The following is a 27,408-nucleotide window of genomic DNA, read 5'->3' on the forward strand; positions in this document are numbered from 1 at the left end:
AATGTGTATTATCGTAAATTGGCTCAATAATTATTTTGTGATGATTTAAAGGTGGTGAATAAGTTCATCAGATCATCATCATTCATTAAAGAAAAATAAGTATAAAGAAAATTTCTTTATATTAAAAAAAGAGAAAAAAAAAAACAGAATCACATGCATAATCAGTGAATTTGGCTCTGCAAACATTAAGACAATAAGAAATTGTATAAAATATCCAGCAGAACAATTTTTTGGAATAATTTCTTTATAAAGGACTGGTTTTTGATTAGTGACACCAAAAAGAACAGAGCAACATCATGCTAGTCTAATAATTTAAAACCAACAATCATATTTACATTATTCATATCCTGTACATGTGTTTTGCTGGGGGAATTAGATTGATCTGAAATGTCTTTAACAAACCCATTATTCACCCAACAGTTGTTGTATCTGGTAACACATTCTGGGCAACAATAACCTCCATTTGTATTCACAGTACTGAGAGTTTGTCACATTATTAATGAAATAAATAGAAGCTACAGTCGCAATTGCTGCTGCATGTCAGTTGCATAATTGCTGTGAGTGAGCAGAATCCTGCGTCCCTGAATACTGCTGTAGTGTTTCAGAAAGAGATGATGAACGAGAGACGCTTTACAGCGGCAGGAGAATGTGGCGTTATACAGATTTTACAGCCCTGAAAGATGTGATTGCGTGCAAACACTGTCATTAAAGGGGCCTATGATCATTTATCTTGTTTCCCCGAAGGTCCACTTATAATGCAAGTCAATGTTTTTTCTGTTACACTTTTGTCGTCTATGTAAATGCCTCTTCACGTGAAATGAGTAAAATGAATGTGTCTGCTGTGGGTTCAGTCTAGTTTTTATCTGCTCCATCCTTCAATAACAGTCTCTTTGTGAAGATGCATCAGATCAATAGATCCATAAATCAATCTGCACAGAAATGTGTTGCTCAGACTGTTCAGATCAGACTGAAATGATCAGGGATCTTGTTGAAAAACATGAACTGCTTGTTTCTAATGTTGAAGGCTCTGCAGCACGACAGCACAAGCTTTCACACACTTTACCACATTTTACTCTCCTCATAATTTCTGCTGGTGATCAGGTTATTTGACATCATGACTGGGTGGCCCAAGTTTCCAAACACTGAATAGGCATTATTAACATGTTCATACATTGATGTTCACATCAGAAAGAAAGAGCAAAACGAGTTTTGCAGCATTGGGTTAAGATGAACTCTCCAGCTCTCCATTCCTCACAAAAATAAAAATATGAATATAAACACAATGTGACTGTGCAGTTTCACTGCCAATGATGTGTCACTAACATGGAAAATTGTGTTTAACGCAAATGTAAAATATAGTTGCACGAGTGGTAAAAATGTCTGGCTAGTTAATTTTTCTGAATTCATCCACCATTGGCAGATGTTAATATTGGACCCTGGCTTCTGTGATTCAGTAATGCGAGCATCGATTCCTCATGATACGACCCCTTCAAAAAGAGTTTTGTGAAGGCTGCAATGACAGTGAAGCAGAGATGTGAAAGGCAGAAACACTACCGTGTGTTACAGCTACTCGTCTCGCCTCCGTAGCAGCTGCTCAGATAAAAGCACAATAAATCAAAATGAGGTATTCCTGTTTAGGGAGGTTTATGGTTATTTCAGCACTAATTCACAAAAAATCCATGTGTGTGATTCACGGCTGAATGGCAGACATTCAGAAATGTCTCGTATTGGCATGACTGTAATGATCTGCAGAAACGAACAGCAAGCGCAGTCCAGAGTTTTGCCCTTTTTATACTAAAATCACATGAGTTGCTGTTCTTATAAAAAAGTAAAAGTCTTTACTTTATGCATAAAAGACATTTTGGTGCAAACATAGATGTTTGTGTGTTTTATCTCCTTGGGTCTTGAGTTCCTTCTTGAATCTCTCCACTTGTTTTGTATGTCACAAGTCAACTGTAGTCCGCTTTCTCTCCCACACGTCTTTCATAGGCTGCGTTATGATTGGCTGAGAGAACAGCATCATAGGCTGGATTCTTTAGGGGGGAAGTCCAGGTTGGTAACCATGGTGACAACAGAGAGGATGTCATCGGGGGCGATGAGGTTGGTGTTGCGTTGCATTGAGATAATGCGTTCCTCCACGCATCCTGCAGACAGACGCGCCTCGGCCTCATGATCCCAACACTCCTCTATGGTCTCACAGAGCATCGCCAGACCCTACAGAACAATAAACGTATGAGACAGCACAGAAAATGCTTCCATTTTGGAATATTTTCACATGTAAATGAAGCAGCTTTAATGAAGCAGCACTGGAGCTACATGAACAAAACCTGATAAGATCGAAAGCAAGAAAATCTGACCAACTGAATAAAAGTCACATGACCAAATCACTCATTAACTTATATATTAATTAGTCATCTTGATATAGAGAATGTGAAATATTTCTTATATATTTTGTATAACTTTGCTTTGTATTTCTCAAAATCCAGTAGTTCCCTTTCAGTCGGTCATGTTCGACATATGTCAGCAGTGAACCGACGAATTGGGATATCGCTAGAGAGCCCTATCACCTTAGAGTGTAACTAAACGAGCCAATGAACATTGGCATGCGAGCTTTCTCAAGAGCTCTCAACTGCTGTTTTTACAGCAAACAGTTTTGTTCCAGTTGGTTTGAGATTTGGGCTGGTTCCTCTGTGTGTGTTGACTGTAGGTGATCAGTGTGTACCTCAGTCACACCGCAGCTGATCCCCTAAAAAAATAAAGAGCTATTTTCCCCCTTCTAAAAGAGATTCACAGACGGACACTGCGTCTTTTTCATTTTTCATGTCATTCCGTCTGTGCGTTACTGGATGCGGTCGTTCACTGGTCCCTGCTGACGGACACAATCACTGTGTCAAATGCCTGGGTGTTCAGCATGCAGAGGCAGCTTTTGTGGATAGCTCATGTTCTCATTGTGGGAATATGTCGATCTCAGTGTTGAGGTCTAGACTCTCGTTCTTTGGTTCTCAGGGGGCGGGGGTCTCCTCCCCTGTGCCCCGCTCTGCTGTTTTTAATGGTTCACACCAGAAAGGCAGTGGCGTGGCATGTAGGCAGGGTGACCTGCGGATTACTGTTAGGGCTTCCCTGCTCAGAACTTCTCCGTGGGCCCCTAACCCTCAACCACACTGCAGCCAGAGGTGCTGCCGGAGAATCGTGCTGGTCCCTCTGCTGAGCAGCCAGTCATTTCCTTCGGTGCACCTGTGGACGATCAGATGTCGATAGTGGCATCGGAAGGTGAGCCAGAGTCCTCTGGAGATGAAGACTCGGCTGCGTTGCCTCCCTCTGGGACCACAGCATTGCCAGAGTCCCAGTGTTATGCAAGTCTTACTGAATGGGTCTTGAGGAACAGCAGTAGACTCTCTCAGTGTTAGCTTGCTCCCTTTTCCGCCCTGACGTGCGCCGGGTTGCTGTAGCTTACGCTGGGTGCTGGAAGGGGTCAGTAACTGTGGCGTTTTTTTAGGGATCCCAATTCGTCGGTTCACTTCTGATGTACGTCGAACGTGGAGACGTACGTCCCGTCACCATAGTTCCTGTGCCTTCGCTGAAGTGCTGTCAGCATGCTTGTCTCCTCAGCGAAAAACATAGTTTGAGTGCTCTCGCTTCCGCATTTATACCCGCGCTGCGGGGGCGGTGCGCATGATGCAAAGCTCACACGCCATTGTTCATTGGCTCGTTTAGTTACACTCGAAGGTGATAGGGCTCTCTAGCGATATCCCATTTCCTCGGTTCACTGTATGTCTCCATTCCCTCCTTCAGGGAACGAGGGTTACATACGTAACCAAGATGCTTTTTATAACTACTAACCACTTTTTCCTAACAACATGTGTCAGTGTTTTATTGATAACTGAAACTAGTGAATTTTTTGTTTGTTTTTTCTTTATTTTTCATTATTTGAAATAAAGCTGAAATAAAATAAAATACAAATATTATATGAAACTAATTTTATTAAAATAAAAATTAAAAAAAATTCAGCAACATTTCTAATTTTTAAGTTAAAGTATTAAAATGACCAAAACTGAAATAAAATAAATTATACCTAAATAAAAATATCTAAAAAACAAAAGCTAATAAAAATGATAGAAGCAATTACTAAAACTAAAATTAATTTGAAAAACTGAAAATATAAATATAAAAGCTAATTCAAAATATTAATATTAAATAATATAATAGTATATAAATAATGCAAAAATAACACTAACATGTTTTATATTTATTCCTTTTACTGACAAATACAAAACCTTTTTCATATTTTTATAGTCACGTGGTCTTAATCGGTTTCTGTGGTCAGATAGTAAATATATGTATTATTTTTTATTACTTGACACAAATCATTTATTGGAAAATGGTGGAAAATAAACTGAAGATTTGTCAAAACTTATTATACCATGATGAAATGTTATTAAAAAATGTAATGTACTTTATGTCAGTGTGTGTGTGAGTGTATGCTCTACCGTATGTTTTAGCCAGTGTTCTCTGAATATCGGTCGTAGTTTCTTATGCACAACGACATCCTGCATGTCCTCCAGCGACGGATGAAGACCTGCCTCCTCCTCAAACGGCAGAGAGAACTCATCCACGGGACCTGAGAGACACACAAGGGTCACTACCGGTTTACACACACACACACACACTTCTCATAACAGTCTCTGAATGAATGAGTGTTTGTTACCGTCGGCTGCTGTACATCGCACAGCCAGTTCCCACAGCACCAGACCCACCGCGTACATGTCGATTCTGAGAAACGCGTCACGCTGGAAACTGATTGCCCCTTCCAACACTTCTGGAGCCATGTAGCGTCGCGTTCCCACCTTTACCAAAACAAACAAACAACAACTGCTGATGAAACTTTCACCAACACTATTATCAACAATCAGTTAACACTTTAAATCTGTCACAAATAAGGACTAGTCACAGAGTCAGTGAAGGTCTGCAATGCATTGCTGTGAAAAAAACCTACTTACATAAAATGTTCATCCTTTTTCTCTGTTTTTGAGCACATGCAAATACCATTCTCACCTGTCCGTGTGTGTCACCTGTAGATTTCCCTGCCTCAAACTTCAGCGCCAGGCCAAAATCGGCAATACAGGCAGTTAAATCGCTCTTCAGTAACACATTCTTACTTTTGATATCTCTGAGAGAAAGAGAGAGAGAGAGAGAGAGAGAGAGAGAGATTAAATAGCAATGAGTAACCTGGACAACAAAATGACACATACTGCCATCTAACTGGGCGCTGCCAGGGAGTACTGTAAATATAAAAAAGATTAACATTAATATATACAAATTTTAGATTAAAATAAACAAGTCAATAAATAAGTAAACATAAATAGTTCCTCTAACAGTACATTACTATGAGTAGAAAAAAGTAATAATTTAACTTTAAGGGTTAGTTAAACCCTCATGTCATTCCACACCCGTAAGACCTTCATTCATCTTCAGAACACAAATTAAGATATTTTTGATAAAATCCAAGAGGTATATGACTCGTCCATAGACAGCAATATAATCAACACTTTCAAGGTCCAGAAAGGAACTAAAGACATCGTTAAAACAGTCATGTGACTGCAGTTGTTCAACCTTAATGTTATGAAGAGACGAGAATACTTTTTGTGTACAAAAACAAAACAAAAATAACGACTTTATTCAACAAATTCTTCTCTTCTGTGTCATTCTCATACGTTGTTTATGTTCAGAATGCCGGCTCAGTATTTGCCAAAGATGATCATGTGAGCAGCACGATGCATGCGTGTGATGCTGACGCAGGAGCGGCTGTGGTGACCAGGGCGGGCGAGAGCCGTCAGGGAACGGCGTGATGCCGGTGGCGCGAGAGTTAACGAGCTTCACCTGGGAGGCGCACCGGCCTTGAGTCTCTCACGGAGGAGCTCCGGGAGCATAAAAGGAGGAGCGACGAGAGTGAAGGACGAGAGAGGACCAGGCCTAGACTTTATTTTATGTTTTATTTTATGTTTTATTATGTTTGTGTGGCATTACTTTCGTTTTGTTCTTTGTTTATTTTGGAATTAAAGTTATGTTGAATGTGTAACAGTGTTACCTGTTATCAGGCTATTTTTGATCGTATTCACCACTAGGGTGTGCTAGAGTGTTAAAGCCCCAGGTATTTAATCAGTTGGGAGTGTAGAAGAAGTCAGGTTGTTTGGAAGAGGGAAGCATGGGCTTACCCTAGCACCTCCAGCAAAACTCATTGGAGTCCTGATTGAGAAACTTTGTTTCCAGTTCAATCATGTAAGTTTTGTTTATCTTTGTGTCATACATCTGTTTTCACTTGATGTATATAATTTATGTGAGGGTTTCTTTAGCTAATGGTAGATTTCTTTTCTTTTTGTAGATGGACTCTTTAAATGTTCCTTTATATTTTTGTGTCTTTAATCTGTATGAGTAGTTGCAAGGACACTACTTATATGGACATCAAGTGTTTCTCCCCATTGGATGGTTCACTACATTACTTTGTGGATTATCAAATGTCCTGAGTACAAGGATTTGACTGTGGGCTTCCATGTTGGCTGGATGATTTGAAGAGCACTTGAGGAGGGTTCACTTTTTGTGGGAAAGTTTTTATTTTATTATTTATTTTTTATTTTTTTGGTTCATTTTCAATGGGACATGGATATAATCCTGAACCTTGACTATTCAACGTGTTTGGGGATGGTTCTAGATTTACCCAAAGAATCATTCATCTACAATTGTGAACTGATCAGATAAGCTTTGTTTTCCATCGTCATTGCCATACTTTTCCTGTTATTTCACATTACTTTATAGACAATCTACAAGTATTTTCTATTGATTTACTGTACTGGTTTTATTTCAGTTCATTCTTATTTTCATGTACGTGCATTGCTTTATTTGTTTATTTTTTTCACATTCAATTTATATAAAGGTGTAGAAATACAAGCCTTGTCTTTGGTGTTTGTGACAATACACTGGGAAATAGATTAATACATATTTTTAGCAGCGTTACGTTAATAGTTGGTAGGCCCCTCCTGTATTTCAGATACGTATAACTGCTGACAGTCGTTATAAATGTTCGCCGGTTCCCGCCTCCTTCTTCCCGTATCTACGAACTACGTTACACCGGCCAATAATAAGTCGGTGTTCTGACGATGAACCTGGAAGTGCTGGACGTAAACAACATATGAGAATGACACAGAAGAGAAGATATTGTTGATTAAAGTCATTATTTTTGTTTTGTTATTCTCGTATTATTCTCCATTATTTAGTATTCTCGTCTCTTCATAACATTAAGGTTGAACTACTGCAGTCATGTCGACTTTTTAAACAATATCTTTAGTACCTTTCTGGTCCTTGAAAGTGTTGGTTAAATTGCTGTCTATGGACGAATCATACACACCTCGGATTTCATCAAAAATATCTTAATTTGTGTTCGGAAGAACGACCTGAGGGTGAGTAATTAATGACAGAAATGTTATTTTTGCACGAACTAACCCTTTAAAAGAAACTAAATATTTTCTAAACAAAATTTTATACACATTTATATCATACAGATGCCTGTTGACGTAGGTCCTCACACGAGAATAACCTGATCTGAATCAGAGGAGTGTACCTGTGTGCAATGGCAGGCTTGTGTCCGTCCTTCAGGTTGGGAATGTCCTCATGTAAATATGCCAAGCCGCGCACAAACGTCTGTGCTATCAGACACAGCTCGTTCCAGGAAACAACATTAGCCTTCAGGAAGTCCGTCAACGAGCCCTGAGTACAAACACGCATACTCATGATATTATCAACACCTCAATCAGTCTCTGTGAATTGTGCAACATAGTGAGGTCATGTGACAGTAATGTAGCATGCTACTGTTTAAAGACACCTTGAAATCAAGATTGATTTTTCTTATTTTTTATTGTATTTCAGTGTTTATTGTAAATGATTTATCCGTGCAGATAATTATTATTTTTTTTAATTCATGTGCTTTGTAATCTTTAATCAAAAATATTAAGTTCCTCTTTCCCTTGCAACGACAACTCGTTGCAGAAATGAGCAAAATCAATTCCCCATGGACAAGATCAAGTCCTGCCTTACATTTTTTCTCCTTCTAAAAGACATTTCACCCATATATACTTCACAAAAGTGAAGAAAAGACTGCAATTTCCATTTCCTAACAAATTTAAAACAGTTATCGTTGTATACATTTGTTAAATATTAGGGATTATACACTGTGCAGTAAGCACTGTACACAAATGATCTGAGCATAGCTGATGACAAACGCTCTTGTTCACAGGTGTGTGTTTGTGTGCATGTTTATGCACCTTTTCATGGTACGCTGTGATGAGCCAGAGCTCTATATCCACTCCGCTTCCTCTTTTTTCTGCTCCAATGAAGTGAAGGATGTTTTCATGCTTCATTCCACTCATACTATAAATCTCATATTCATTCTGCCATGACTGCTTATTCTGAGAGAGATCACAAACAAACACTTACAAAATTACCCACATTCAAAGTCATTGTAAAATAGTCAATAAACACACAAACTCAGTGCTTGACGTGGGCTGGTGCAGCACTTCTATATTTTAATCTGTAGCGTAGCCTCACTTTTTCTTGCGTACCGGCACTTCTCACAACACCAGCACTTCAAAGTTAACACCGACTTCACGAGTTCGTGTGCCCATATAATCTTAGCGTAAATGGTAAACAGATTTGGCTTGCTGTTTGCTATAGAGGGGCTCGGAAAGAATATCCTACTCGAGCTCCGATTGCCCCCCATAACAGGCAAAAATAAGTACAAAAGGAGGAGAAGGGGAAGAGGAGGGATGCCAAAAGAAACTAACAACAGGAAGGGGTAAGATGCTGGTTTTATACCTTGGTATTAATTGGAAGATTAGATGGGCGTACTCCTTCCGAAATTATGTTTATTAACTTCACAATAATTATTTACTGTGATTATTATTATTAATTCCATGATTTTTTTAATTTTTTTTTATTGAAAACTGGTGTGTTTAATACAAAACTGTTGTTGCTGTTTAATATAAACGCAACTTGAATTGTTCCCAAAAGTTTTCGCAGTGTAAAGGTGACTGTAGATTGGTGCAAAAGTAAAAATATTATTGTGTGATTTAGTATAAAAATAATACAATGACATCATTGCTATCAGTGATATCGTGAAAGCTGAAAATTCCATTTTCAAAATATTACAAAAACAAACACTTGAAAACAGACTGAAACGATAAAGGTTTAAAATGAGTCTGCAGTACAATGAAGTGTATTTTCAGGCTGAATTAATTTTTTTGGGTTGGAGGTTTATTCATAAAGACATCTGGCATTCATAATGAACCTCTTTAGTTTTAACATACATACAGCATGGCATCAAACATGCCTAAACCATGGTAAAATTGCTTAATATTGCTTTTGGCTTACTGCTTAATTATAAACTTTAAAACCTTGAAAATATCTTCTATACTAAAGCTGAAGAGGCAACATGGGCAAACAGTAATGACATGAAATCTCTCAGATACCTGGACAGGGAAGATTTTCACCGCCACGGGTTCGTTGAGCAGCTGAGCCTTCCAGACGCAGCCGAATCGTCCACGAGCCTTCACCTCCAGCAGCTGCAGTGGCTTCTGACCCAGCAACGGCGATGGAGGCATCAGTCCGGGATCCTGAAGACAACAAACACAAACACACAGATCACTGCTGAGACTATCCTGCGTCGACACACAAACACACACGGTTTTCTGACAAACAGCATCTGATGCAGGACAACTCAAATATGAATCCATGCGAGCTAGAAAGAAAGAAAAAAGAACCCCATATGCAGAAAACAGCGACCGCATCACAAACTCATGAAAGACGATGAAAACTAAAGCATCGGCATGGCAGGATGGGAGAGTGAATGAAGCTCTTACCTCTATCATGATATGAAAGGCGCGCTAGCAAAAGAGGAAGAGAGGGATTTTACTGTTTCTAGCACACAAGCGCGATGAGAGCAAGAACGATCTCAAAACCATCTCAGCATGAGAATGAGAAAGAGAAATACTGATGTGGTGTCTGTGATAGATTCTCATATGCCGCAATGAGAAACTGACATGGAAACACACACTCACACACACACACACACACACACACACACACACACACACACACACACACACACACACACACACACACACACACACACACACACACACACACACACCTAGCTATTTAAAAAACATTATTATATTGTTTTTACATCAATCTAATTAGAACTTCTATGGACTGTTTTGTCCCCCATTTAAAGGAGAATAAAGCAACAAGCACATGCACTGAGAGTACACTTCAAACAATCAAATCTGGTCAGGACGAACCAATCACAATCCTTTGACATGAAAATCATTTTATAGAGATTTCTGGGATGGTATGAATCCTTTGAATTACCAGATTTATTCTCTGTGGCTCTAATAAATGTATCTAATAATACAAAAAACACTGAGATGTGAATGTTGTTCAGTGTTGCTTGATGAATCTCCCTGGAAGAAGAAAAACATAGCTAACATATTTAATAGAAAAAATGTTCTCATTCAGTAGCTTTGTCTAAAGACTTGAATTACTGAAATAACTAAAAACTAAAACCAAAAACTGAAACTTCATAAAAACTTTATGAAAATATAAAAATGTTAATAAAAACTTTGACAAAGCTTCAAAAAGGTTTTTTTTTAAAAATCCTTTTTAAAAAATGGTTAATATCATTTATATCATCAGTTGTTAATAAAATTTTTATGTTTTTTTAACATTAAAACGTGTTTAAACTCATTTTATGATTGTTATGGCGGTACAACCAAATAGTTGCATATATATATATATATATATATATATATATATATATATATATATTGTGTTGGTACCCTTGATAAATATGATCAAAGATAACTGTAAAAAATAAATCTGCATTGTTTATCCTTTTGATCTTTAATTCATAAAATTAGCAAAAATGTAACCTTTTATTGAAGGAAAAGAATTGAAAGTGGGGGGAAAATCACATTATGAAATAAATGTTTTTCTCCAACAAACATTGGCAACAAAGGCCAAATTCCCTTAATCATTCATCACAATGAGAAAAACCAAAGAATATAGTTCTGATGTGCAGCAAAAGATTTTGAGCTTCACAAAATAGAAAATGGCTGTAAGAAAATAGCTAAAGTATTGAAAATCCCCATTTCCACCATCAGGGCAATAATTAAGAAGTTCCAATCAACTAAAGATGTATTAAATCTGCCTGGAAGAGGACGTGTGTCTAAATCATCCTAATGCACGGTGAGGAGGAAAGTTTGAGTGGCCAAAGACTCTCCAAGGATCACAGCTGGAGAATTGCAGAGATTAGTTGAGTCTTGAGTCTCAGAAAGCCTAAAGAAATGATCAAACAGCACCTACATCCCCACAAGATGTTCAGGAAGGTTTCAAGAAAAATCTTCTGCTCTCATCCAGAAACAATCTTCAGTATATTCAGTTGTCAGACAAGACTGGAACTTCAAACGGGACGAGCTTCTATGGTCAGATGAAACTAAAAAAAGAGCTTTTTGGCAGCAAACCCACCAGATGGGTTTGGTGCACACATGGATAAAAAGTACCCCATGCCCACAGTTAAATATACTGCTGGATCTTTAATGTTGTGGGCCTGTTTTTCTGCTGGAGATCTTGTTCAGATACATGGTATCATGGATTCTATCAAACACCAACAGATAAAAAATCAAAACCTGACCGCTTCTGCTAGAAATCCAATAATGGGCTGTGGTTGGATCATCCGTCGGGACAATGATCCAAAACAAACATCAAAACCAACACAAAAATGTGTCACTGAGCACAAAATGAAGCTTCTGCCATGGCCATCCCAGTCCCCTGACCTGAACCCTAAAGAGAATGAGTGGAGTGAACTGAAGAGAAGAAGCACCAACATGGAGCTGGGAATCTGAAGGATCTGGAGAGATTATGTATGAAGGAATGATCTCTGATCTCTTATCAGGTGTTCTCCAAACTCATCAGGCATTATAGAAGAAGACTCAGAGCTGTTATCTTGGCAAAAGGAGGTTGCAAAAAGTATTGAATAAAAGGGTGCCAATAATTGTGGAAAACGTGTTTTGGAGAAAAACATTTATTTCATAATGTGATTTTCCCCCCACTTTCAATTCTTTTCCTTCAATGAAAGGTTCGATTTTTGCTAATTTTATGAATTAAAGATCAAAAGGATAAACAATGCAGATTTATTTTTTACAGTCGTCTTTGATCATATTTATCAAGGGTACCAACAATTTTGTCCACGTCTGTATATATTATATATACTGTAATTGTACGACCTGACATGAAAAGTGTACCAACCTACCCATACTTGAAATTAGCCATTTTACCAGTATTTGAGAGAGATCTACAAACCTTTTCACACTGCCACAAGGATCAGTTAGGCTCCTCTGGATGATGCATTATCATGTTTACTGTTATTACTTTGTCAATTCATAATAAAACAGCCATGTTTGCGGTTGTGCCACGCTGACATTTGAGAATGTACAAATTGCTGGACAAAAGTTTTTCAATTATTTAAAACTACTGATATTTATAAAATTAGTTTATATGAAAGGTACTATGCCATAGAATTGAGTTTTGATTTTTTTTAAATTCAATTTATCCATTTTAAATAGTTTTCTCGTCCGTTTATTTGTTCGGACAGTTGCACCACATGACATTTCGGGAGTTTAAGATCACAAAACATAAAATAATATGTATTATTTTAATGTACTAAAAATGAATTCAAACCAAATAGGTTTTATAGCATAAAGGAAATAATGCACGTGGACACATCATGTCACTGACCCAATCATATTTCAGTGACACTAAAATTAAACTGTCTTGAGATGCAAAATGACATAAAATATTAAGAAAAAAGTTTTCTGAAAAAATTACCAAAAATTAAGTGAGTTTATGCTTAACATAAGAAAGAAGAAAGAAAAATAAACTTTCACTTTTGAATTAAGTTGATTTTTCTGGCCCCATTGACATTGCCAAATACTTTTCTTGTTTGTAAACTATACTGGAAAACAAGACAAAAAAGTAAGAAAATCACTTTTTGCAGTGAAACACTTGGTACAATATTTGATTGTTGTTATTATGAATGACTAGCAACAAAACACGGTAACACTTTATTTTAGTGTCCTTGTTACATATGTTATGGCCAGCAGCCATATTACCCTGTAGCCCAAGATTGGTTGCCCACTGAAGCTAAGCAGGGCTGAGCCTGGTTAGTACCTGGATGGGAGACCTCCTGGAAAAACTAGGTGGCTGCTGGAAGAGGTGTTAGTGAGGCCAGCAGGGGGCGCTCACCCTGTGGACGGTGTGGGTCCTAACACCCCAGTATAGTGATGGGGACAAAAAGCACCGTCCTTCGCATGAGACGTTAAACTGAGGTCCTGACTCTCTGCGGTCGTTAAAAATCCCAGGATGTCCTTCGAAAAGAGTAGGGGTGTAACCCCGACATCCTGGCCAAATTTGCCCATTGGCCTCTGTCCATCATGGCCTTCTAATCATCCCCATACACTGATTGGCTTCATCACTGTCTCCTCTCCACCAATAAGCTGGTGTGTGGTGGGCATTCTGGCGCAATATGGCTGCCGTTGCATCATTCAGGTGGATGCTGCACATTGGTAGTGGTTGAGGAGATTCCCCCTTCCGTATATAAAAGCACTTTGAGTACCCAGAAAACCTCTATATAAATGTAAGGAATTATGTTACATGTACTTGCTGTGGTAATAACAGTAAATTTGCGCACAATTAAATGGAATCAAACCCTAATCCTAACTCTAACCCTACAGTAAGTTAGTGTTGTTAATTAATATTACTCCATACTTAAATGTATTATTACACTGTAACAAGGACACCTTGGAATTAAGTGTAACCCAAAAGACACATGGATACACGTTAATACCAGTAATGATATGTGAAAGAGTCCCGAAAGCTACAAAAATCTCTAGACTATAAAGATCACTGGTCAGAAAGGTTTCACAAGTACCTGTGACGGCACGAGCAGCGGTGGGTACGTCAGCTTGAGATGCCGGTACATCCAGAAAGAGATGAAGAGAATGACAGCAACAGCCATGACGGGAATCAGAGAGTAGAGCAATGTGGGAAACAAGTCCGGCTTTGGGGTGACGGGGTTAGATGTTGCTGGAGACAAGAATTAACTAAAAATGTGACACTCTTTTCAAAATCTGGACATTTAGAAATCTAGAAAGCTATACTATATGTGATTCTATTTTAGAAACAACAACATACAAACTATGGCAATGATAATCTCAGGGACTGATTATGTGCTTTATTTAATGTTAAAAGTGTCTAATGTGAGTTTGAATATCATTTACAGTCATACTGAAAGAACAATGGACAACTGACCTCAGATTTTGAAAATGAATGAAAGGAAACAAGAACGTTCAGATTGGGAACAAACAAGTGTATTCTATGACAAAGATTGTTTCAGTTACTCAGTATGTATTTTTAATAATGTTGAAATGGTGTAGTTTATTAGCTTATCATATTTTAGGGCCAGTCTCTCTGCCGCAGCAGCTTCACATTGAATATTAATGTGTTTGTGAACTCACTCGGAAGCATCTCTGGACTGTAGTGAAACTTGTTGTTGCACATGTTCCCCTCACAGCAGCAGAAGAAGACGTCAGGATTCTCCTTACGCTCCACACACTCACTGCTACACACAAATACACACACACAGAGAACGTGTTTTCATCATCTGAGCACTACAAATCATAGACAACATGGAAATACACTCAACGCAAGCAAGCATGCACCTGTCGTAGCAGTTGACGTCATCGAGCCAGCAGCCCTGCTTGACCATCTCGATGGTTCCTGAGCGGTTCTTCCAGGTGGAGAAACAGTGTCGTCGTTTGTCCTTTTCTCCATAACATGACTCGATTCCGCTCTGGTTCGTCCCCTCCTTTTCCCAGCTGGCGTTATAAAACGCACACTCCTGCGTCTCCGAGCGCCCGAGTATTGCACCTGAACGACACAGAAATATATTTTACATGTTGTCCATGTGAGGTCATTTAAAACCTCATTGCATATAAAATCTTAAGGTGGAAATGAAGCAGGTAGTCAAGTTAAAATGATTTATGAAATGGATTTCCAACAAAAAATTGTATGTAACAAACACGATAAATGTAACCAAGAGCTGAGCACGTCGAATAGCACTTCTGATTTCAATAGCTGGATGTCTAACAACACAATGCTCCAATAATCATAATAATAAAACACATAAGATACAAATTTTGGGTCAAATTGTCAGTTTTTTTAAAATTTGTGTTTGTCAAAATGCATTCTGGGATTTCTTGCTTCATGAGGGATATATGCAATGCTGCATTAGAATTTGGCCAGAAGGTGTCTTAAAATTTATTGTATTTATATTTTATAATAATATTGCAAGTCTGAGATGATATCATAATATATAAAATGAAATTTAAGTTGTTATGCACTTATAAGACTTTCTAAAATTTGGGTGAATTACTACTTTAAGAGCCAGTGAAAGCTTTAATGGTCTGTTTATATTAAACACACTAGCCTTCAAATATTAGGGGTCAGTAAGATTGCTTAAAGTTTCTGTAAGAAGTCTCTTCTGCTCACCAAGGCTGCATTTATTTGATCAAAAATTCAGTAAAACAATATGATTCCCTTGTAAGATAGCTCATTTCTATGTGAATATATAGTAAAGTGTAATTTATTCCTGTGATCAAAGCTGAATTTTCAGCATCATTACTCCAGTCTTCAGTGGCACATGATCCTTCAGAAATCATTCTGATATGATGATTTGATGCTCAAGAAACATTTATGATTATTATCAATGTTGAAAACAGTTCAGATTTCTGTGGAAACCGTTATACATTTTATTCTTCAGGAGTCTTTGATGAAAAGAAAGTTCAGCATTTATTTGAAGAAGAATCTTCTGTAACATTATAAATGTCTTTACTGTCACTTTTGATTAATTTAATGCATTGTTGTTGAATAAAAGTATTAATTAATTTTTAATTTTTTTTTTAATTATTAACCTTTGAATGATTGTATACAGTGCACAGGAAAAAGTGTGTGTGTGTGTGTGTGTGTGTGTGTGTGTGTGTGTGTGTGTGTGTGTGTGTGTCAGGGAGAGGGCTTGTATTTCGTCCACAACAGCTCATTGAAGGGAAGGAATGCTAGAAAGGCGACGCATGAAGCAATCTGACATTTTGCTGACAGACGTCTTTAACCTCTCTCAATAATTCAACACACTGAACAGATTTCCATTCACTTCAGCCCACTGAACATTCACAGAATTCCACGCAAGCGTCGCTGAGACACAAGCATTAAAAGCCTTCATCAGGATGCTGGGCAGAGACGGCATGATTATGAAATAATTATGAGCTTTCATAGTAATAGTCAACTTACTTTCATAAATCACAGGATTAAAAGGCCGACAGGCACTGATCACTCTCACGATCTTATCAAGCTTGTTCAGTTCTCAGCCGGTGGAAATGTTTCGTTCCTAAATGTCAAATGTCACTTTCATTCTTCTGGAGTCACGTGTGAGTTTGGAGAGTCTGAATGGTGTGTTTGTGCCTGAAGTCTCAACATGTGTCTGCTTTCTCGTTAATGCTCATATTGTATAATCCCCAGCAGATCATATTCATACATTTTACACCTGTCATAAATTGTATTCATTCTTGTTGTCTCTTTTGCTACATTGTTAAAAATATATAATAAAAAAAAAATCACCAGCTAACAAACTATGTTTACAGAGCTGTTATTCTGTATTTGCCCTAGTAATGTTAACAAAACATCTGCAGAATAATCACTGAATCCTCATGTAATCCTCTAATAAAAGTTTTTTGACTTCTCATGTATGTATGTATGTATGTATGTATATATGTATACACACACACACATCTCATTGGAGTTAATTCTGTCACGATCCCTGTGCTGTGTCTTGTGTTTTGTAGGACTTTTATGTTGAAGTGTAATCTTAGTTCTCTTTGTTTCTGTCTTCACTTCCTGTGTTTGGTTCCTGTTTTGCCTTGTACCTTGTGTGTCATTAGTTACCATTACATCGAATCACCTACACCTGTCACTCATCTGCCCATTGTTAACCTGTCTATTTATATCTCTGTGCTTCACTAGTAGTTTGTGGGTTGTTGCTCCTGTCTGTGTGTTCCTGCCGATGCTCTCCTGCCTTCTGTGGATTACTTGTTTTGGATTATCTGTCTTTATGTTTTTGTTATTAAATATTTCTTCTCGCATTTGGATTTTCTGCCTCATCCCTGCTCATACATTACAAATTCATTGAAAATTGTTGTTTGTTGTTTTAATGTTTGTTGGAATTGTTGTTTTTATATGCCGCAAACTGGATTGTGTCAAAGAACTTTGTTGTGACTCTGTTACAATGATAATAAAGAAGTCTAATCACTGAATCCTCCTGTGAAGGTATGATCTCTCTCTCACACACACACAGGTTTGTTTTTGTGAATTGTGGGGTCATTCCATAGGCGTAATGGTTTTTATACTGTACAAACTGTATTTTCTATCCCCCTACACTACCCCTACCCCTAAACCTAACCATCACATGAAACTATGCACACTTTTACTTTCTCACAAACTCATTCTGTATGATTTATAAGCCTTTTGAAAAGTGGGGAAATGGGTAATGTCCTGATAAGTCACCTCTTCTTGTAATACCTATGTCATACCCATGTCATTATACACATTTGTGACCTGATATGTCACAAAAACATGCACGCGCACACACACACACACGCAAACACACACACACACACACACACACACACACACACACACACACACACACACATATCACACTATTACCAGCAGAGGGCGATAATGCTCAACCAACTAACACATTACAAGCTTTGGGTCATTTACAATAAATAATTAAGGTGCAAAGATAATTAAATTAAGACAGACCTGTTGCAGTGAAATACCCAGTTACTCCTGCTTTGACCACAGAAAAATCATCATGGACACTCAAAAAATGTATACACACGTAATATTGTTTCTTCGGTGTAAAGATGTTGATATTAAGTCTTTTCTTTCAGCATATATACTCCGCAAAAAAACAAAACGTTCTCCCACTTTCAAACTGCTTTTTTTTCTTAGCAAATTTCTTATTTTGTGTAAATATTTGTGCATGTATATATAGTGTGTGTGTATATATATATATATATAATATATATATATATATATATATATATAAAATGACTTCAGATGCAAAAGCTTCTAAGTGCCATCTGATATTTTCTTCTAAAATTAGCATTTTTATCAAGCTTGTATATTTATGTTATTTCACTTTAATGGTAATGAAAAGGACCTATTAATTGCCATTTAATTGAAATTACTGAGCTTAAACATACAAGCTTGATAAAAATGCTTATTTTAGAAGAAAATTTCAGATGGCACTTTGAAGTCATCATTTTATATATATATATATTACCAGAGAACCAGAAAGAACTGTTGTTTATATATATATATATATATATATATATATATATATATATATATATATATATATATATATATATATTTTGGAACTGTTTCACCATTTGTATCACTCTTGCGGCGACTATGGTGGTCGAGCAAATCCACCATAGTTTATATAAATACTACTGTTGTTATGTCACAAAATTTTTAGTTTAGGCAAGAATTATAATTAAGTTTTTTAGACCTCAAATTTGTGACTCATATATAAACATGGTGCCTATTTTACTATTTGTTTAGACGCTTTCGCAGATGTGAGCTCCAGGCTGTCAGCGACCGTTCAGCACTCATGTACCCGCAGAGAACAGCTTCATCTCGGCCAGAGCTTCAGGGATTTGCGCTGGCTCTTATGTAGATAGTGGTTAAAAATATAATTTATTTGGGGTATATCAACGGCAATCTTTGGTCTTATTAATCTATTACTTGTTCCAGAGCAAAACGATTTGGGCTAAAAATTAAATTTCATAACTTTATATTTAGGCTATATTTAACTTCAATCCTGTACCAGAGCGCTACTTTTGTATGTTTTATTGAACTGTTTGCTTGTTTTTTATTTATTTATTTATTGATTGATTGTGTTTCTTTCTTTCATAATGGCTTTTGTTGTTAATTTAAATACTGTTGTTCAATAAATATTATTTTATATAACAATAAGCTTCAATTAAGCAACTCAGCATTCCTTAATTACTAGTTCTGAAGTGATGTTTTTGTAGTAACAGCGGCTTGGGCTCAACTGTTAAACTGTCAACTTGAGATTTGAATCCATGGTGGAAGGAAGTAGTTCCTCACAAAAGAGTGTTTTGTTGTTCTTTTGTATTTACACAGTTGTGCCGTCGAACTGTTGTATAAACGCAATATCACACTTGTAGCCGTGCGATATGGCTGTATATCAGCACACTGTGATTACCAACAGCCAAACCACAGCCGTGCCGATATACAGCCATATCGCATGGCTATGAGTGTGATATATATATATATATATATATATATATATATATATATATATATATATATATATATATATGTATATATATAATATGTGTGTGTGTCTGTGTATGTATATGTCAAGTCAAGTCAGCTTTATTCATATTTATTCACTTTTTACAAAGCAAATGAATCAATATTTTCTATAGCTGCTGTACAGCCAAAATAAACGCTGTTACATTATTTTCCTGTTATCACTGTAAAGCTGCTTTGTAAAAAGTGAATAAATAGTGAATAAAGTTATTAATTTACTTAAATTATCTATATAGTAGCTCTGGAGAAAACAGTGATGTCATCGTCCAGCTCAGTTCAGTTCACATACAATGATGTCAATGCAGTCAGATCAGTAATATCTTTGAATATTAAGTGTCCCCTTATATGGCATATGTGCCATATAAAGACCTTTTTTTTTTTTTACCAACTAATCTGCTCAAATTTACCCACAGTGACACACAGGAACTGCAGGTGGAAACACAACTGGACCTGATGAGACCCCAATACAAGGTCTTCTTGACATATATTTTTAAGGCACTGCATGGAATGGCACCAGAATATTTGGTTGAGCTTATTAAGCCATACAATTCAAATCTAATATTGAGATCCTCAAATAAATTATTATTTACGATCCAAATCTAAGGGTGACCGAGCTTTTGCTGTTGCTGGCCCAAGATTATGGAACAACCTGCCTTTCGAGGTTAGACTGTCCCGTACGCTATACCATCAAGAGCCGCTTAAAGTCATACCTGTTCTCTCTAGCATTTAACCTTTTATTGGATATTTTATCATTGATGTTGTTGTTGTTGTTTTGTTTGTTTTTATTTATTTAATTTATTATTACTTTATTTACTTGTAATGTACAGCATTTTGTACTTACTGTGTAGCCTGAAAAGTGCTCTATAAATAAATAAATAAATCCAAATACATCATACTGGCACCGTACGTCTTCATTTTAAATAAAAAATTTAATGAATGTGTACAAAAATATTGTCTGAAATGAATAAGTAAAAAAATAAATAAATGAATAAAAATGTGCAACAGTAACAGCGACTCTTTAGCTTGGAAAGATGCGGAGGCTGAAGCACAGGCTTCATCTCTGAATGGAGTGCTCATACTCTCAGTAATGAGCTAATGAGGCGGGACAGCAGGCCTGCTGGGACAGACGTGTAAATCAAAGGCCAGTGCAGGAGGGGCCGCTCAAATCTAAAAGAACTACTGCAGGAAATCACACAGAGAGCCAAATCCAATACACAAAATCAATAACCTCCCTCAGATGCTGAGCATACTGTAAAATCAGCACTAAAACCCAATGCGGATTCACAGCCTCCTGGAATAACTGAGGATACAAACGAGTGTAAAATTGTAGAGAGCATCACTTCATCATCTACAGAGAGCTGGACACCTGCAGAAGAATCTCTACAGATCTGAAGTACAAGAGCTTCCAAAGAGAAACAAACAAAAGTCATGCAAAACTATTTAAAGTTGATCCTCTTTAATCTAAATGACTTAAATACCATAAGCAATATCATACAAGCAAGAGTGCCATTGTTCTACATGAATATACAGAATTTGAAAAGTAACATTTTAAACAATATCTCAATGAACACATAAACAATTTCCAAAATGTTGACAAGACTAAGTTTAATATAACATCTGTTTAACTTCTAACATGAAAGTAAGGTTAATAATATAACTTAGATTACACATTTTTCAGTTTTATTCAAATTAGGGTGATGCAAAAATGAGTACATTATTTTTAATGACAGCACCAAATCTTCTAGGCATGGAATAAACAAGTTGGCGACATTTTGCAACATCTATCTTTTTCCGTTCTTCAAGAATGAGCTCTTTTAGAGACTGGATGCTGGATGGAGAGTGATGCTCCCATAGGTGTTCGACTGGGTTCAGATCAGGAGCCACTGAATCACTTTCACCCTGTTCTTCTTCACAAATCCAACAGTGGCCTTAGATGTGCATTTAGGATCATTGTCATGTTGGAAAAGTGCACGACGACCAAGGGCACGGAGTGATGTTAGCATCTTCTCTTTCAGTATAGAGCAGTACATCTGTGAATTCATGATGCCATCAATGAAATGCAGCTCCTGACACCAGCAGCACTCCTGCAGCCCCACATAAGCACACTGACACCTCCATGTTTCACAGTAGGCTCCATGCATTTTTCTTTGTATTCCTCACTTTTGCGACGCCATACAGTTTTGAAGCCATCAGTTCCAAAAACATTTATCTTGGTCTCGTCACTCCAGAGTATAGAGTCCCAGTAGTCTTCATCTTTGTCAGCATGGGCCCTGGCAAACTCTAGACGGGCTTTTTTGTGCCTGGGCTTTAGGAGAGGCTTCTTTCGTGGACGACACCCATGATGCCATTCCTCTGCAGTGTACGCCGTATTGTGTCACAGGCAGTGGGTAAGTTACTTCAAAAAAGTAATTAATTACTAATTACTAACTACATCATCAATGTTGTATTTAAAATACTTTTCTAATTACTCTGTCTGAAAAGTAATTTAATTACTCAATAAGTAACTCAACTCATTACTAATTACTACTTAAAATCCCTATAAACATTGACCGGATAGACAATAAAAAAGGAAACTCTTTTAATAATTTAAATATGAGTCAAACATGGAATAGTTTAGCCTTTTATAGCTTTTTAAAACATTATAGCTTTATTAAAACATACTATAATACTTAATTTTTTGTTAGTAACAAATAGGGATGTCATGATACCAAAAATCTTGATACCAAAAATCTATGCGTGTGCGCTTTGGTTGAGAGCGCACTGACTGAAGACCGTCTCTCAGAGAGCGCGAGTAGTTTTTTCTACCTAGGACATAGCTTACATTTTACCGTAATGTTCTTGCCTCAAAAAAGTGAAGTAATTGGAATATGTCCATTCTGCAAAACAGCCACTCACTTCTGCCGACATCTTCAGACAGTGACTACGCAGCCAACTGGTTCAAAGTTGCGCAACTGCACGCAACTGCACTACAGCTAACGATTTTACGTTTACCTTTAGACAAAAAAATGTAGATTTTAAATTCAATACTGATTTACACAGAACTGTTGAACTCATTTACAGTATGTAACACAAGTACATTATAAGTAACTGTAATTAAATGACCTAAAAATGAACAGTAATCCTTTCCTTTACTTTTTCAGTGGATAAGTAATTTATTACAGTATTCTGACTGATAAGTAAAGCTTTGCTGATCTTCTTCACCTTTCTGGTGTAAAGAAATTATTTTCTTTCTCAGGTCTTGTGACATTTCTCTTCCATGTGGTGCCATTGCTGACAGCATGAAATGGGGTTTTAACACCGTTTTATAGTCAACTGTCTGCTGGACACCTGTGTAATGAATAATTAGACTCACCTGTGGTCGAATTCTTGTTAAATTAGACATTTTTAGTCTAAAATTTAGCTTTGCTCCAGAGACTTTCAGTGGGGTGTACTCATTTTTGCATCACCCTAATTTGAGTAAACCTGAAAATTTTGTTCTCCATGTTATATTATTTACCTTACTTTCATGTTATACATTAAACAGCTGTTAACTTAGTCTTGTCAACATTTTGGAAATTGTTTTTGTGTTCATTGAGATATTGTTTAAAATGTTACTTTTCAAAGGGCATGAAACCAGCTAGTGGCCATGTAATGTTACCTAATTAATATTCAGAAGCATTTATTACCAAAAATTTCATACTAAGGATATAAGCATAATACTAAGGATGTAAAGCAGAGCCAATGTATCGGTTACAATCTCAAAATTATTTGTATCTATTCGCTTTAAGCTGAAGCTCGTGAAAATTACATGAGAAGCCCGTTTTAAAAGAAATTTTGTTCCCTTCATAGTTTTCATTTAACAAATATGCCTGGTATAGCTCATCAAATAATTCTTTGTTATTATAATTATAAAATTGATTGAAAAATCGTAATTTAAATTAAAACAATAATACTAAATATTAGGGGTGTAACGGTACACAAAACTCACGGTTCGGTACGTACCTTGGTTTTGAAGTCACGGTTCGGTACAGTTTTCGGTACAGCAGGTGGAGAGAAAACTAAACATAAAATTGCTTTTTTTTATTATTAAACAGAGGTTTACTGAACAAATTGTGTTTTTGTCTTTAAATATATTAAATTAAATTAAAACTAAAAGTTTCTTAAGGATAAAAAAAATGATCTCTGCTAATGCTATAAACTATGTAGGGAGCCCTAACTTGAAAGAAGCCCAAACTATTAGCCTAAATTCAATTGCTTTTTATTTTTAGATAAAATAATCAACACTCAAATAACAAATTGTATGCAAACCTGTAAGCTGCACCTAAGGCAGTTTTTGCATTAACTTCTAAATGTTTTTTACTCCAATTCGTTGTTGAAATATAATCATTTCTACACAGTGGCTGTTATTTTAACATCAGATTTATTTAAACATACATTAAATAGCCTAATCAGGATATCACTAAAAGGTTAAGTAAAATAATGAATATATTGGCTAATACAGTGCATACAGGGAGTGCAGAATTATTAGGCAAGTTGATTTTCTGATCATATTTTTTTCCCAAGCACATTTTACCAATTCCAATCCACATCAATCTTAATAACTACTATTAATATTGTTTTTAATCATTTATAAGTGATATATAATTGTTCATGAAGGCTGGAAATGAAAAATGCCTTATATTCAGGTGTGCAGAATTATTAGGCAAGTTTTCTTTTACAGGCAAAATGAGCCAAAAAAGAGATTTAACTCAGACTGAAAAGTCAAAAATTATTAAATACTCATGAGAAGGACGCAATACTAATGCAATACTAGAAATTGCAAAGTTAAAGCATGACCAAGGGACAGCAAAATGCTCATTGGGTCAGCGGGGTCAGACAAAAACGGTGGAAAAGAAAAGACACATGTTAACTGCAAAATAATTAAGAATTAAGGTGAAGAATTAAGTGTGAAACCATCAGGAACCCTTTAGTCTCCAGCGCCACCATTTTCCAGAGCTGCAACCTACCTGGAGTCTCCAGAAGTGCAAGGTGTTAGGATCTCAGAGACTTAGGTTAGCTAAAGAATCCTAAAAAATAACCCGCACTTGATAAGAATCACAAGCTGAAGTGTTATAAAATACATGAAGACTGGGTTTTAATAGGGCTTATAGACAGACAGCTTGAGAGTGACTCCTGAAGGACCAGCACCACATCCTCTTGTACCACTGTTTGAAGAATTTATCCAGAATCTGGCAGTAAGGTGTTTGAGTTCACTTTTAGTCCATCTCTTATCCTGAAATGTCTGTCTTGCAGAGATGGACTAAAAATGATCTTCCAAAACTTACTGCCAGATTCTGGAAGATAAATTCTTCAAACAGTGGTACAAGAGGATGTGGTGCTGGTCCTTCAGGAGTCACTCTCAATCTGTCTGTCTATAAGGCCTATAAAAACCCAGTCTTCATGTATTTTATAACACTTCAGCTTGTGATTCTTATCAAGTGCGGGTCATTTTTTAGGATTCTTTAGCTAACCTAAGTCTCTGAGATCCTGAGACCTTGCACTTCTGGAGACTCCAGGTAGGTTGCAGTTCTGGAAAATGGTGGCGCTGGAGACTAAAGGGTTCCTGATGGTTTCACACATAATTCTTAATTATTTTGCAGTTAACGTGACTTTTCTTTTCCACCTGTTTTTGTCTGACCCCGCTGACCCAATGAGCATTTTGCTGTCCCTTGGTCATGCTTTAACTTTGCAATTTCTAGTATTGCATTAGTATTGCGTCCTTCTCATGAGTATTTAATAATTTTTGACTTTTCAGTCTGAGTTAAATCTCTTTTTTGGCTCATTTTGCCTGTAAAAGAAAACTTGCCTAATAATTCTGCACACCTGAATATAAGGCATTTTTCATTTCCAGCCTTCATGAACAATTATATATCACTTATAAATGATTAAAAACAATATTAATAGTAGTTATTAAGATTGATGTGGATTGGAATTGGTAAAATGTGCTTGGGAAAAAAATATGATCAGAAAATCAACTTGCCTAATAATTCTGCACTCCCTGTATATTAAGCGAAAGAGTTCATTTCTCTAGCGAACTAACAAGCTGTGAACACTGAATGGCTTTTCTGAGGTAAATGCATCATGACATATTGTTGAATACGGAAGCTTTCATTGATGTCTTTCCACCGTTGAAACACTGAATGAGCGATTACATGAGATATGACCGTTTCAGTAAGTTGTACTGAATCTTGCAACATACCTTCAGATGTTCTTTCATGTTTATTCTGTAACTAGTATTAAGGAGGAAGAGATGAACACATTCACTTGCGCTCCGCGCTCGCGCTGCCGGTTGAACTGAGGCGCCTGTACAGTGATCTGTCACCCCACATCAAAGCACGTCAAAATGGCATTTTCTGTTTAAACTTCATGATTTCGTGGACAGAATTTGAAGGATGACACTTTGTTTCTTATCGAAAGTAACAAAACGCAGAGCTTATTGCGGTTATTGGTGGTGAATATTGGTTGCAATTTAATGCTTCGGTACACACGTGCACCGTACCGAAAGCCCTGTACCGAAACGGTTCGGTACAAATACGTGTACCGTTACACCCCTACTAAATATTAAATAAAAGGCAAACAAATCTTTATTTATTTTATTATTATTATTATTATTATTAATTACCAATGTGTACAGAGTTACGTCAGGACAATCATCCACAACCTCAAAGAGGACTCTATATAAAATAGCTGATTAAACAACATGGAAGTTGAAAGAAAATATTCAGAGGTTGAAAACTGCTAAAACAACAAACGCAAATCTGAACGAATTATAATACCTAAATGCTTGCAGTCTCTGGGAGAGAGTGAGAGAGACATATCAAGTAGTAGAAAATGTGTGATGTAGTATTTTATTTGATGAAAGCACTGATTTCTGAGAGAAGCACAGAGAAAGCAACACGGAAGTCTGATGCCGTTCTGCTCATTTAATTCATAAAGTTTACACTCGTTTACTTTACAAACTAATTACTGCATAGTGATTTTAGAGGTTTATGCTATATATTTAGGGCTCACCTGTTCTCAAGCAAACACAAGGAGTGAGGAGTCTGCCGAATATATTTCCTATTATTCAGTAGAATTTGTTTTGAAGCTATTATCTGTGTCTTTCTGAATAAGGTATTTTCATTGCTCTTTTGAAATAAAAGTTCAGGCTGATGTGGACTCCATAATGGACCAGCAAAAGACTGCAAGAACTGAAGCTGGCCTCTGGCAAACTCATAACTTTAAGAACCCAGTCGACCAAAACCATTACTGAAACTAAGGTTAAAAAAAATCCCAAGCTCATTAACATATGACTGCCAACATTTACATATCACATATACATATAAATATGGAGGTTAGCCAATCATATCAGAAGTCTTACAGGAACAGTAGCAAAAACAGCCTGTTTAACTGAGAAACAAGCTCTAAGGTCAGCGCTGCCGTCAGAATTTTGTGTTTGAACTCTCGTTTTAGAGGTAGCTCTGTATATTTCTACGGCATGTCGAAGAGTAATTAACTGGTAGTGAATTTACTTATTGTAGAGTTAATGAAAGTTATCATGAATGTTTGAAGCAGAAGATTTTAAAATGAACAGTTCATTCATAAATCATTCATAAATAAGATCGTACCTTCATGCTGTATACAATGATATGAATTAGTGCTCATGAAACTCCAAGAGACAACATGGTCATTAAAAATATCTCTGTATCGCCCCGACAGCCATCATCTCGTGTCTTTCACTCACTGCGTTTCAGTCAGCAGATTTTCACAGCTGAAATGCTTGACAGCATACATGTCAAACTATTACTTTATTAATTCCATGCTAAACAATTTTACTTATATTAAGAA

At 36.6% G+C, this 27,408-nt stretch overlaps 1 protein-coding gene across 3 annotated transcripts in view; it reads right to left on the minus strand.

Moving 5' to 3' along the window:
* Window positions 1-1,620: 1,620 nt before the first annotated feature.
* LOC125274472 (activin receptor type-2A-like) overlaps window positions 1,621-27,408 on the minus strand; it is a 35,524-nt gene continuing 9,736 nt past the window's right edge. Inside the window, exons 2-12 of one of the 3 annotated variants that reach the window (XM_048200899.1) lie at window positions 14,823-15,030; window positions 14,619-14,722; window positions 14,033-14,187; window positions 9,906-9,929; window positions 9,516-9,659; window positions 8,313-8,456; window positions 7,613-7,758; window positions 5,053-5,167; window positions 4,706-4,844; window positions 4,488-4,618; window positions 1,621-2,214 (exon numbers count right to left, since the gene is read on the minus strand). In XM_048200899.1, coding sequence (XP_048056856.1) covers window positions 2,020-2,214; window positions 4,488-4,618; window positions 4,706-4,844; window positions 5,053-5,167; window positions 7,613-7,758; window positions 8,313-8,456; window positions 9,516-9,659; window positions 9,906-9,929; window positions 14,033-14,187; window positions 14,619-14,722; window positions 14,823-15,030 — 1,505 coding nt within the window. In that variant the 3' untranslated portion in view covers window positions 1,621-2,019. The remainder of the gene's footprint in view (window positions 2,215-4,487; window positions 4,619-4,705; window positions 4,845-5,052; window positions 5,168-7,612; window positions 7,759-8,312; window positions 8,457-9,515; window positions 9,660-9,905; window positions 9,930-14,032; window positions 14,188-14,618; window positions 14,723-14,822; window positions 15,031-27,408) is intronic. The other 2 variants (XM_048200900.1, XM_048200901.1) reach the window with 2 other exon arrangements.

This window comes from Megalobrama amblycephala, linkage group LG8 (genome assembly GCF_018812025.1).
Source record: "Megalobrama amblycephala isolate DHTTF-2021 linkage group LG8, ASM1881202v1, whole genome shotgun sequence".
NCBI lineage: Eukaryota > Metazoa > Chordata > Actinopteri > Cypriniformes > Xenocyprididae > Megalobrama > Megalobrama amblycephala.